This window comes from Sebastes fasciatus, chromosome 22 (genome assembly GCF_043250625.1).
Source record: "Sebastes fasciatus isolate fSebFas1 chromosome 22, fSebFas1.pri, whole genome shotgun sequence".
NCBI classification, from domain to species: Eukaryota; Metazoa; Chordata; class Actinopteri; order Perciformes; family Sebastidae; genus Sebastes; species Sebastes fasciatus.
This window is the reverse complement of record NC_133816.1, coordinates 12,145,055-12,158,315: the sequence shown is the minus strand read 5'-3', so window position 1 is coordinate 12,158,315 and position 13,261 is coordinate 12,145,055. Positions and strand designations below refer to the sequence as shown.

The following is a 13,261-nucleotide window of genomic DNA, read 5'->3' as shown; positions in this document are numbered from 1 at the left end:
TCCCTGCCTCCAGGTATAATCAACATCCTCGGGCTGCCGGTCACCCAGTGTCCTCTGGGTCTGGGTGAGGAAGGTCTGCCTCTGGGCGTGCAGGTCATTGCTGGGAAGCTGCAGGACCATTTGACCCTCGAGGTGGCTCTCTACCTGGAGAAGACATTCGGAGGCTGGAGGGAACCCGGGGCCAACTAAAACCACACTCACCCCAAAATCAACACAAAATGAAAGTGCCTCATAGTAGCTTTAGGTAACAGTCAGGACTTGACAGTAAAAAATGTTTTAACACACCGACAAAACCTCAGTTGAGTGGTAATGTGAATATTGTATAATGGCAGTTAATCAACTGTGGTGCCTGTTTCATGCTGCAACTTATTTGTTTCATTTAATACAACAAAACAAAAGGTCTGAATCTTTTCTCTCATTGATAAACTTCACCGCTTCTTATAACAAAACATTTTTTGCAGCAGGTCAGATGGTTGTTCAACCAGTCAATAGTTACATTACAAATTAAGGGAAGATGGTTTTCAAAAAGGGCAAAGTTAACTTCAAAAAGACATTACACATTTTCCTAATTTAAAGGAATAGTTGGTCATTTTGGGAAACCTGCTTATCCACTTTTTTTTGAGAGTTAGATGAGAAAATGAATACCATGTATGAAGGTATGACCAGCAGTGGTCGCTAAGCTTGATCTGGATGATGTTTCCCTGCTCCGGGCACGGGTTCTCTGCAAGACAGACAGGAGGAAGCAGACTGGTTAATATTGGCCCTTCCAGGTTTGTGCGTGTGTTTAGGAACCATCAGGGACACTTCCTGTAATTATATAACTGTGTAGTGTCTTTATGCCACTGGTTTTGATTTAAAGATCAACTCTATTGCTGATGCACGAAAGCCAAGCCATTATATTGCTCCCTTCAAAGCCACCAGACTCCTTTGACAAAAACAGTAAGTTTACCTCGCAGAACTCGGGGGTTGCTACACAACTCTCCACACACATTTGCAAATAGTTTTGCTACAATAATGGCCCCATACAGGCGCACCCGGCTTATAAAGTCCTGCCACACCAAGCCGACGATCGGCTGTCTGTGCGCCCGTTGTCCTAGATTTTTCAGTGTGTCCCGCACCGTCTGCTCTAGTCTGCCAATGTTGGAGGTTTTTCGGCCGATTCAGCATGTTGAATCAGCGGTGGGATCACGTCTTTGCGGTGTGTTCAAGTGTAGCTTGTTGGCCAAGACAAAGGCAACGGGAGTCGACGCAACAGTTGGCCTTTATCGCCGCTAGTTCTTTGATGTCAGGTTGGTGTGTCTGGGCTTTTAAAGGGAATTGGAAATGACACCAGAGCAGACTGAGCTTTTTTGTGAGCGGGGCTTAAAGAGACTAGAGGCTAAAGCAGAGCATTTTAGAAAGAAGGGTGAATACGGGTACATTCAGACAGACAGTATGAGAAAAATGTTTTTTGAACATTAAAGCATGTAAAAATGTTCTAGTAGAAACCCAAAATACAAATATGAACCTGGAAAAGAGCATGATATGTCCCCTTTAAATAGGCCCCTGCGTCTGCTTGTAATGTTACCAGTCCTACCACTAGGTGTCACTATGCACATTCATATGTTAATGCCATCAGTGAATAAAGATGAGTGAACAGCAATAGAGGCAGCTGTGTGTAATACTGTATGCCAGATCATTAACTCCACTTTATATTGACGATCCTGTAATGTTTCGGTATCTACTCAGCTGCCGGCTACATATGCATCTCAATATTTCTTCAGAAATTTATGGTTTCAACATTGTTTTGGAGGGATTTTGTCTGAAATGCTCCCAGCTCAATGTACAGAGTTTGTCCGTCTGCTGTTTGCTGCTGAGCAGGAAGTGTACTTTGGGTTTATCAGAACTTTTTTGCTGAAAATGCTGTGGAGCTGAAGGGAAATGTACAGCCGGTTAACAATTATCTGTGGGCTCGTTACTATGAGCGCCTCCTTTCACATTACCCTTAATCAACAATAGAGTAGTGCAGCTTTAACATTCCGGAGTTAATTTTTGTTTTATTGTCAATCATCCCTACCTCTGAAAACTATGACGAATACAAATACAACCGGAATTGAGTCCAAACATTTGTTCTTATTCTTCCCACTATTCAAAATGGTACAGCAGCACATATGAAAGTTATAATAAAATCAACTAATAGTGATGAAAAGTTTAGACTACAGGATTCGTATTCTACAGAGTACGAGCTGATCAGCGTAAAAAGTCTCTGTAATCTTTCTCTAGGTCCTAATTGATTTCCTGAAGGCAAGGCAAGTTTATTTATAGCACATTTCAGCAACAAGGCAACTCAAAGCGCTATATAAAAAGACATTTTATATACAATTACAAGCAGTCATTAAAATAGAATAGGTGGCCTTATATGATCCGGGGGAATAGTCATTATGGTGAGTGAGACTGGGTGTTGCCTCTCTTTTATGAGGTAATGAGAATGAGGATACCTCTCCGCAAATGTGATAAAACAGGCTGAGCTTGTGTTGTGCAGAAAGAATGTAGGAGACGATGAGAAGCTCAGGTACAAACACAACCTCTAGCTACTTCAGCAATCATGGTTTGCTTTGCATGGTTTCCAAATCTTATGATGGAATAATAATAAATATCATTACAGCACAATACGTGTTGATCGGGTTCAGGAGTTTCTCAAAGTGCTCTTTCCACTGTTCCACAATAACCCCAGTCCGGGTCTGCAGTTCTCCTTCCTTGATAAACACAGCTTGAGTCGTCTAACGGTTTGCCAGAACGTCCTTAAGGCCAAACGAAGTCTCTTCTCTATTGTCACCCCGGGCCAACCAAGCCCGAAAAGCCTCCTTCTTCAGCTTCACGGTCTCCTTGGCTCCCAGGTTGCCAACACAACAGGCACCGATGACCTTTTGACCACAACTCTTATAGCAGTTGCTTCCACAATGGAGGAGTTGAACATGGCCCACTTGGATACCATGTTCCAAGCCTCTCCCGGGATGCGCAAAAAAATCTTCCGGAGATGGGAGTTGAAGACCTCGCAGCCAGGGGCCTCAGCCAGACGTTCCCAGTTCACCCTCACTACACTTGGGTTTTCCAGGTCTGTCCCCCGCCATCTGATCCAACTCGCCACCAAGTGGTGCTCAGTTGACAGCTCTGCTCCTCTTTTCACCCGACGGACGCAGAACTGATGATGCGACCACAAAGTTGATCATCGATCTTTGGCCAAGGGGTGTTCTAGTACCAAGTACACTTATGAACCTCCCTGTGCTCGAACATGGTGTTTGTTATGGCCAATCCATGACGAGCACAGAAGTCCAATAACAACGCACCACTCGGGTTCAGATCAGGCAGGCCGTTCCTCCCAATCACCCCCCTTCAGGTTTCTCCATCGTCGCTCACGTCAGCGTTAAAGTACCCCATCAGAACTATAGAGTCCCTAATCGGCGCCCCTTTCCAGGACACCACCCAGAGACTCCGAGAAGGCACTAAACAGCACTACGAGCTGCTGTTTAGTGCATAAGCACAAACAACAGTCAGAGACTTCCTCTCAGTGACTCGCAGTCGCATAGAGGCGACCTTCTTGTCTCCATGGTGAACTCTAACACAGCGGCACTCAACCGGGGGCTCTGAGTAGGAGGGGTCTTTGTTTTTAGGACAAACCTTTTTTATATTTCATTAAATCCAGGCAGCCTGAGCAGCTTTTTCTGCTCTGACTTGTATAGTAATGAGTCACAGAGTGAGTTGTGGAGAGTGGAGAGTGGTACAGGGCTTACATTGACAGAATCCATTTAGTCAAGGTAGGAGAATAGCTGTTTTTCTTAGGATGGGATTTTTATTTCTTACATATAATCAGAACGATTAATAGGTTAATTTAGACAACCAGCACAATAATCTATAATTACTGCTAGTTGCAGCCCTGCTGTATGTCCATGGTCATTATTATATTAGCAGGAGCATCATTTTTTTTCTTCTTCCCCTCTCAATTTTTAGGATAAACCTGTTTCATAACTGACCTTTAGTCATTTTGGCAGCATTTTTTATTATTTATTGACTTGTGTGGTCATGCTCTAAACTTCGTAGGTGGTGCAGGTTATACTTTGACAGGATCCAGGAAGTCAACCCTTTTCTGAACAGGGTGGCAAAAGACGGGCAAGAGAATCCTTCCTCCTTATCTGATACTTTTACTTTTGTATGTTTATTGTGGTCTAAAGTTGCAACGATTCCTCAACTAGTTGATTGACAGAAAATTAATCAAAAAGCTATTTTGATAATCGGATAATAGTTTTATTCATATTTTAAGCAAATTTGCGTCGGATTAATTGATAATAACAATAATAGTTAGTTGACCCTCCGTCCTCTCCCCACGGTGGAAACATGGCACTGAGCCATCTGGAAAAGGCTCAGGTATGGCTCTTCAAGGCGGTCATGGGAGTCCTCTCCATGCTGTTTCGCCTCTTCTCCCCTCGGAGACCTGCTCTGCCCGGTAAGAAGCTCCCGCTCATCAGCAACCCTCTCCTGCTCATGTCAGCGACGCAGCTTGCCAAGAAGATTCGGAGAAAAGAGGTGTGTACCCGCTCAAACTACGAGACAACCGCTGCAGGCCAGACAAGAGTTTAATTGGCTTCAGTCTTATAAATAGTCTTCTTAGACTTCTTACTTAAATATTTTAGTGGTTTAATATTCTAATAGTTTCAGCTTGTAGAATGTGTCGTTGGTCTCCCTCAAGGAAGAGTGAGGACACTGGGCCTTGTCTTTGTTACCTCCGCCAAGGTCGAAGGCCTAGGAAGGAGGTTATGTTTTCACCGGCGTTGGTTTGTTGGTTTGTCCGTTTGGAGGATAACTCCAAAAGTCCACGATGGATTTGAATGAAATCGTTTGGAGGGGTGGGGTGTGGCACAATGAACAATCCATTCGGATCATGATCCGGCTTCGGGAATTGTTTTAATAACTTCGCTCAGCCTGTGCATTAACACCACAGGCTTTAAGACATGCGCAGTGTAACTGATGACGCGTTCGTGACGCTTTCCTTCTGCCTGCAGAGGGACAGAGAGAGAGCGGGGGGTGGAGGGAGGGGGGGATTCAATCTTTTTTCACATTAAACTCTTTGAACTTACAGTTGGGTTCGACCAAAGCACACCTGGTGATTGTTGGGAAGAGTAATGACCACGGTTTAGGTGAGTTTTACTTTGTTTCTGTCCAGCTTCAATGAAGTGTTTAACGCTGCTCCGCTGCGTACAGCTGATCGCAACATAAATAAAAATACAAGTGGATAATGGCTCAAGCTGCACGGAGAGGGTGGGCGATCGTACTCGGGCAGCTTGGCGGAGGTCTGCGCTCTCCGAGTGCCATTCTAGTTTATAAATAAGCTGGCCACCGGCCGCCAGAACAGGAACGCCACCACAGGGGTGTTTTCTGATCTCACCATGACGTGATTCCTCCTCAGTTGCGGAGCAAAATGATGCAGCACCTTCTCGACCGAGCTCCAACAGGTTGTTGTGACGGGGGTCCAGCCATGTGCCTCCCACCCTGGCTTGGTCGAGGGTCCCACCCCGACCAGCCAGGTAGGCGTCTGTGAAAATGTGGTTGCACCAGAGAGTCCAAGAGCGCTTCTTGGCAAGTTTTCTCATGTCCTGTCTTGCCAGGAAGAGCGGAGCAGGAAAACGGAAAGAAAACCTGCCTTGTTTTTGTAACTTGTGAGGTCATGCACCTAATATGATTTTTCTGCAGGTGTCAAGTGTGGAGGTGGTGCAGGCTTACATTGACAGGATCCAGCAAGTCAATCCTTATCTGAATGCTGTTATAAAAGACAGGCAAGAAAGAATTATTCCTCCTTATCTGATAATGACCAACGATAAATGGATTAGTTGATCGACAGAAATCTGTCATATTCGCACAGAAAATGTGAAATTTGCAACTGAAAAGTATATGAATAGTTCTAACTGTAACACTCGAATTCTGCCATATTTACAGTTTACACTTTCATGCATAATCCTAAAATGAAGCCTTCTTTAATCAGGAATTAAACAGAATACTTCTCCATCCAGGTTTGATGCTGCTCTCCAGGAGGCGACCCAGGCCGACAAGCTGATTGAGGATGACACTGGAGGAGAGGAGGAGCTGGAGGATCGACTGCCTTTACTGGGAGTCCCACTCTCTGTCAAAGAGGCCTATGCCGTCAAGGGTAACCTCCAGAAATCAAATCTCCTGTCAGCCTTTGTTGTCACTCTTTAGTTTTGATTTCATGCTGCAGTTCAGCATTTTAACAAATTTCCGTCTTGCAGGTATGCCCAACACTACAGGTGTGGTCTCCAGGCGAGGATTCCCGGCTATAGTCGACGCTCCTCCGGTGGCCCTGCTGAAGAGAGCGGGGGCCATCCCGATGGGCGTCACCAACACCAGTGAGCTGTGTATGTGGTACGAGTCCCACAACCACCTCTACGGCATCACCAACAACCCCTACGACCTGGAGAGGATGGCAGGAGGAAGTTCAGGTTAGAAACTGTTGCTTTAACTGTTGCTGTCCCTTCTAGTCAGTTAGACACAAAAACATGGGACAGGGAATCCCGTTGTTGACTTCGGTTCAGTCAAGAAGCTTTTATTCAGAACGGCTAATTGTCTATTTGTATCTAGGAATAGCGCTGGCTTTGCCTGATAATCATATTACAGTAGCCTACACTGCAAACACACAAACACAGAGACTCAGTCCTTGGTTCCTTAAAGGGGATCTCTAATTTTTACGCATTAAAGTCTGTTCACAGGTCTTGGGGAATACTGCTTCATGCTGCATATGTGAAAAACGTTGTGTGAAGCTGAAGTTAAAAGTACTTTGTGGAGTTTTTGACCATTATAATTGAACAAGCAGATCAACCAACTTGTCTCTCCTCTCTCTCTGTTAATGTCCTGTCCTGTTTCCTCTGTCTACCTCAGGTGGGGAGGGCAGTATACTGGCAGCAGCAGGCTCGGTCATCGGCATGGGCTCAGACATCGGCGGCAGCATCCGAATGCCCTGTTACTTCAACGGAATATTTGGCCACAAAACCTCTCCTGGTGAGAGAAAATGAATGTTAAATGTATATTAATGCAGCATGCAATTTCCATTGTACTTAACTTTGGCGGCAGCAGGCAGCTGTTTTCAGTGAAAGAACTCACCGTAAACTACCTGCTCAGCAGCAAACGGCACACAGACAGAGCATTTAGCAGCTAAAGGGCCAGATATTTCCCTCAGGAGTTGGTGAAGACCAAAAACAGAGTTAAAAGAGAGTGAATATTGGACTTACATTCATCAGCCGGAAAGAAACATGAACAGCATGAATGAGCTCTGTAACTGCTGGATGTGTTAATAAGCAACTGTTGGCTAACAAGTTCTTAACTGCTACTGCAGGTTTAAAGAACATATTTATATACCAGACTTAATTGTGACTGTCTACGATGCCAGGGGTCGGCACGCCTAGGTCCCTGCTTCGCCTGCCGCCCGGCCCACATAGGCAACTGACCCTAATGCTGATCCTTGTGAGTGGTGGTCTAACCCTCACCTATTGTCATGAGCTCTGGGTAGTGACCGTAAGAATGAGATCGCGGCTGCAAGCAGCCGAAATGAGCTTCTTCTGTGAGGTGGCTGGGCTCAGCCGTGGAGATAGGGTGAGGAGCTCAGACATCCGGAAGGAGCTCGGAGTAGAGCTACTGCTCCTTCGTGTCGAAAGGGGCCAGCTGAGGTGGTTTGGGAATCAGATCAGGATGCCACCTGGACGCCTCCCATTAGAGGTTTTCTGGGTACGTCCAACTGGTAAGAGCCCCGGGGTAGACCCAGAACACGCTGGAGAGATTATATATCTCGTCTGTATGGCCTGCTGCCCCCATGACCTGGCCCCGGATAAGCGGAAGAAAAAGGATGGATGGATGGATGGATTAACTTCACCGTGGCTGTGATGTGTTTCTGCAGGTGTCGTGTCAAATGAGAACCATCACCCTCCTGTCACTGGCAGACATAAAGAGTTCGGCTGCAATGGTCCCATGTGCCGCTACGCTGAGGACCTGCTGCCCATGCTCAAGATCATGGCGGGACCCAACGCTCACATGTAAGTGCTCACATTCATAGCACATGTAGAACACAGTAGTGTTCTCTTTGCTTGTGCACATATGCAGTTATCATGTTGCCAGACTTGCTGCGAGAGGCTTACTTGGAGGTAGCTGAAAGGAAAATGTGTCCTTTTAAAAGTAGATGTTGTATTTCAACAGCTTGTATAATCAAATTGTTGAGACAAATACTGTGTCCATCATCAGGAGGCACAGGCACATCCAAAACCTTAGAATTACCATATAATAAAGTGTCAACAAGAGCAGGGATGTACGGTGACAGACATGAAGACGGAATGGTTAGAAATGAAGTTAGATGACAAAATCCAAAGAAGAAAGGTCCATAATTCTCTCTTAAGAATGAATCTGTTCGTACGAGTGTTTCTTGCATGAGGCTCAATGTTTCCATCACAAACGGTCCTCCTCAGGTAAAGGTGATGGTATGAGGGGGAATTAGATGCAAATGTACCATTTAGAAATGTAAATAATGTCGTTATTCACTGAAACTCTGATCAAGTGAATGCAAAGAACTTGAACCACAAGAGGGAAAGAGTCAGGTTTGAGTCGGGCACGCACCCAAACCCTGACAGTGTGTGTTAAAATCAAATCTTTGAGGTGCAATGGTTCAACGGTAATGTTTGTCTAATTTCTTCACACGTGTTCACAGGTTGTCCTTAAACGAGAAGGTTGACATAAAGAAGCTGCGGTTCTTCACCATCCCTCACGATGGCGGCTCTCTATTGACATACCCCGTCACCAAAGAGCTCTTGGAGATTCAGAGGAAGGTGCGTCTAATCCAACTTCTGCAGAGTGTCTCGAGTCTGCAAAAAGTTACAGAATGAGTGCTGGAAAACCAGACTTATCAGGAAGGTTTTTAGAATTAAAATCCTCATGTGATGTTCTCCAGGTGGTGAAGCGTCTAGAGGCCGACCTCGGAGTGGAAGTCCAAGAAGTGCGTTTCCCTGAGCTCCGCTACAGCTACCAGATTTGGGACACCTACCAAGCTCTTCCTGACAACGAGGGCAAGGTAGGTCCTCCTGATCCAGAGCGGTGTGTCCCTGCATGCATGTCTGTACAGAACAGTGTTTTATCAGTTTTCCTGACAAACATTAGTTACTTTGCTGTGGCCAAGACTCTCTATCTAATAAGTGAAAGAAAGCAGGCCAAGTCTTAGTCACAGCACCTTTTGTAGTCTGCTGCCCAGAAATGGTTCAGTAATCTGTTTAGCTGGCAGGGCACAGCATACCACTCACACACGTGCAATGTGTAAACTAAAATTAGTAAAATCCATATAATTGTAAGTTGTAGTAGTATGATTACTTGTAATTACTTACTGTAATGTATTGGGTAATTACAGAGTAACATTAAAGCAGAATAAAGAAGTTTGATCTGTAATTACACTGCCATCTCTATCATATGGAAATTACATTTATGTTCCTTAAAAAAATTGTTTTCACAGCGGAAAGGTAAGGACAGTGACATTTCATGGTATACATTGTCTTCATTTAGTACTATGATTGGAAAATATTTACATATTTCATGCAAATGGGTACAAATGCTAAATACTCTGCAACTACAAAGTCTTATGTAAGCCTCTGTGGTAGCCTCAGTCTATACAGAAACGACCCACCTGTTTTAGCATGTATGTGTTCAGCTTTAACTTTACTCTGCAATTAACCAATACTTTACACACTCCGTGTACTTTGTGACTTTAGAAAGACAAAATAATGTGTTTCAATTGTTTCCTTCCCTCAGCTTCCTCCGGCGTTGGTTGAGCTGCTGGGGGAACCAGGACGACCCATGCGGCCTCTGTGGGAGCTGCTGAAATGGATGGTGGGAAAATCAGAGCATACCATGCCTTCTATCCGTAAGAGGGGGGAAAAAAACATAGATTTTTATCATTTATTTTAACTGGTATTAATCAATTAAATTTTCCTATTAGTTTTGAACAAGTTCCATAACCTGAACATTGTGTGTGTGACGTGTTCAGGTCTGTCCCTGTTGGAGATGACCCGTGCGTCCAAACCCTCGGCCTTCATCATCCAGCAGAAGGAGAAGCTGCAGAAGAAAGTGGACGCGCTGTTGGGCACCGACGGTGTTTTTCTTTACCCCTCGCACCCCAGAGTGGCTCCCAAACACCACCACACGCTCTTCAGACCCTTTGACTTCTGCTACACAGGTCAGTCCTCGTCATATTTCAGCAGTCCAAGTCTTCAGTCTCACTCTGTAAAAGAAAGAAAGTCAGGTGCAAGCTGCAAATTCATTTGTAAGATTTTGCAGGTTGAAATGACTCTGCTCAAAGGATGACAATGTTTGTTCACTGGTTCATACCAACAAAGAACTGTTTTCTTGATCATTTCTTTTTTTTTTTTTTTAACCTAAAGAGGTCTTGTACGTCTTTTACTCTGGCTTACTTTATTTTAATTCTGCCGTGACGGTAACTTTTACTAAAGTAAAAAAAAAAAAAAAAAAATTAAAAATGATTTACTGTACTGGTCTGAATATAAGATAAATGTTATTTCACTATGCAGAATAACCCAAAGAAAGGTCACAAAAGCACAACATAATAAAAATTGTGAGAGTAGTTCCAGTAGAGAAAATGCGATGAAGTGCCCTCTAGGATGCCCTTCCAGGAGAGAAAACATGATGAAGTGCCCTCTAGGGTGCCCTTCCAGTAGAGAAAACATGATGAAGTGCCCTCTAAGGTGCCCTTCCAGGAGAGAAAACATGATGAAGTGCCCTCTAGGGTGCCCTTCCAGTAGAGAAAACATGATGAAGTGCCCTCTAAGGTGCCCTTCCAGGAGAGAAAACATGATGAAGTGCCCTCTAGGGTGCCCTTCCAGTAGAGAAAACATGATGAAGTGCCCTCTAAGGTGCCCTTCCAGTAGAGAAAACATGATGAAGTGCCCTCTAAGGTGCCCTTCCAGTAGAGAAAACATGATGAAGTGCCCTCTAAGGTGCCCTTCCAGGAGAGAAAACATGATGAAGTGCCCTCTAGGGTGCCCTTCCAGTAGAGAAAACATGATGAAGTGCCCTCTAAGGTGCCCTTCCAGTAGAGAAAACATGATGAAGTGCCCTCTAAGGTGCCCTTCCAGTAGAGAAAACATGATGAAGTGCCCTCTAAGGTGCCCTTCCAGTAGAGAAAACATGATTAAGTGCCCTCTAAGGTGCCCTTCCAGTAGAGAAAACACAATGAAGAGCCCTTTAGGGTGGCCCTAAAATTGGGAAAACATGGTTCAGTGCCATATAAGGTTGCCCTACAGGCTAGAAATCTTTTTGCACACTGGTGCCCCACCGGGAGCAGATGGTGCCCTTTTTATTTTTTTCGCCACTGATTACAGCCCTTTCTCATTCGGGACATAGTCAATATCTTTACATTTCATACATTAGATTAGATTAGAAAGCTAATGGAGAAACTCATTCGCCATCAAATCAACTCCTTCAGGCAACAAATAGGCCGATAGACATTATATAAACAGCACACAACAAATGAATAACACCATACTCGATGCTAATTAAGGCTTCTTATTCCATCAGAATACTCCACGATACATAGTATTTCCAGTTACAGGACATTTCCTGACCTCCAGTAAAGTTGTGAAAAGGTGCTCCAGTCTTATTTTTATTTCCATACTCACCCGTTCTTCCCTACCTCCAGGTATATTCAACATCCTCGGGCTGTCGGCCACACAGTGCCCTCTGGGTCTGAGTGAGGAAGGTCTGCCTCTGGGCGTGCAGGTCGTTGCTGGGAAGCTGCAGGACCGTCTGACCCTCGAGGTGGCTCTCTACCTGGAGAAGACGTTCGGAGGCTGGAGGGAACCCGGGGCCAACTAAAACCACACACTCACACGTCGACAGCCATTACCAAATCTATCACTTTTAATACTTCAGGGACATTAGACAAGCTCACATTGGCACATAGACAACTCATCAACTATTGCCTTATGTCAGCTAAGAAATGCTTGTTGATATTGTGGCATTCCTAAAGTTAGAATGTGGCTGGATGATCTTCTCAATACTTTTGAGGTGGAGAGGTTTAGATATATTAGAAAAGATCTTATCTGATGCCATCTGACAACCTTTCATTCAATATTTTTGCAAAAGCAACAAACAGAGTAATGCTATTGACAGGTTGTTTTTTTTGGTGGTGTGGTTGGTTGGGGTTTCTTTTATACATTTTTCTTTTTTTTCTGTCTTCTTTCCTTCCCTTCCCTAATTATCTGTGTATTGCATTTGTATTGTATTGTATTGTATATTTAATTTATGCATACTGGCTCCACTCTCAATGCAAATGTTTAAATAAAAAGACGTACAATCAGATCGCTGAATGTTCAACTGGAAGATATTTTTGCACTAATGAGTTGTTCCAATTAGTGTCAGTCAAGATTTTATAATTTACCCCGTTCAAGGCCCATGACGTCATGAGCAAAAGTTTTTAAAAAAACACAGATTTTTTACATTCGTGGAAATTAATTTCCAAACTAAAAAGGTGAACTGGTTCTCACTCACTAAAGAAATACAGCAAACATGAACTTCAAAAAGACTGTGAGTGCAAAACATAAACATTACACATTTTCCTAATTTAAAAGGAATAGTTTGTCATTTTGCTTTTGTTTGTCTTGCTGAGACTTCGATGAGGAAATCGATACCACTCATGTCTGTATAATAAATTAAAAGGTACTGCCAACAGTGGATTAGTTTAGTTTAGCACAAAGACTGAAAACTGGGGGGAAAAGCTAGCCTGACTGTCCAAAGGTAACACAATCCACCTACCAGCTCCTCTAATAGCTCACCGATTAACACATTCTCTTTGTTTAAACTGTTCAAGCACTTTAGAGTAAATACGTCACGATGTGTTTTTTCTGGGGGTTATGTGTGGAACCATTTCTTGGCTGAGCTATTCCTTTAAACATAAAAGGTAAACAAGAGTGACAGCACTTTAGTTTCCTGTAAGAGTTAAAATACTTGAATTCAACTTCAAGGACACAGTTACAGTAAATCCAATTTGGGTCGAAATACTGCTGGAAACCCCGCTGCAATGTCTGGCGTCATGTTAACGTACAGGAATTTAACAAACCCTCCCGAATACATTGATCAGCATCTGAATATTTCACAACAGTGTAAACGTATGGAGGGGAGGGAAAACCCCTGATAAATTCAATAAAAGTTAGTAAGAAAGATAAGAAAAGCC

General features: G+C 43.9%; 2 protein-coding genes across 3 annotated transcripts in view; both read left to right on the top strand.

The window, feature by feature from the left end:
* The window catches only part of LOC141760851 (fatty-acid amide hydrolase 2-B-like), a 16,260-nt gene extending 15,892 nt beyond the window's left edge, over positions 1-368 (top strand). The window contains exon 11 of the mRNA XM_074623944.1: positions 14-368. Coding sequence (XP_074480045.1) covers positions 14-189 — 176 coding nt within the window. The 3' untranslated portion in view covers positions 190-368. The remainder of the gene's footprint in view (positions 1-13) is intronic.
* Positions 1-13,261, top strand: part of LOC141760852 (fatty-acid amide hydrolase 2-A-like) — a 20,166-nt gene extending 6,905 nt beyond the window's left edge. Inside the window, exons 1-11 of one of the 2 annotated variants that reach the window (XM_074623945.1) lie at positions 3,799-4,560; positions 5,725-5,807; positions 6,042-6,178; positions 6,279-6,488; positions 6,925-7,044; positions 7,937-8,072; positions 8,738-8,855; positions 8,978-9,097; positions 9,826-9,937; positions 10,061-10,249; positions 11,729-13,261. In XM_074623945.1, coding sequence (XP_074480046.1) covers positions 4,372-4,560; positions 5,725-5,807; positions 6,042-6,178; positions 6,279-6,488; positions 6,925-7,044; positions 7,937-8,072; positions 8,738-8,855; positions 8,978-9,097; positions 9,826-9,937; positions 10,061-10,249; positions 11,729-11,904 — 1,590 coding nt within the window. In that variant the 5' untranslated portion in view covers positions 3,799-4,371 and the 3' untranslated portion in view covers positions 11,905-13,261. Of the gene's footprint in view, positions 1-3,798; positions 4,561-5,724; positions 5,808-6,041; positions 6,179-6,278; positions 6,489-6,924; positions 7,045-7,936; positions 8,073-8,737; positions 8,856-8,977; positions 9,098-9,825; positions 9,938-10,060; positions 10,250-11,728 lie in introns of those variants that run through there. The other variant, XM_074623946.1, reaches the window with a different exon arrangement.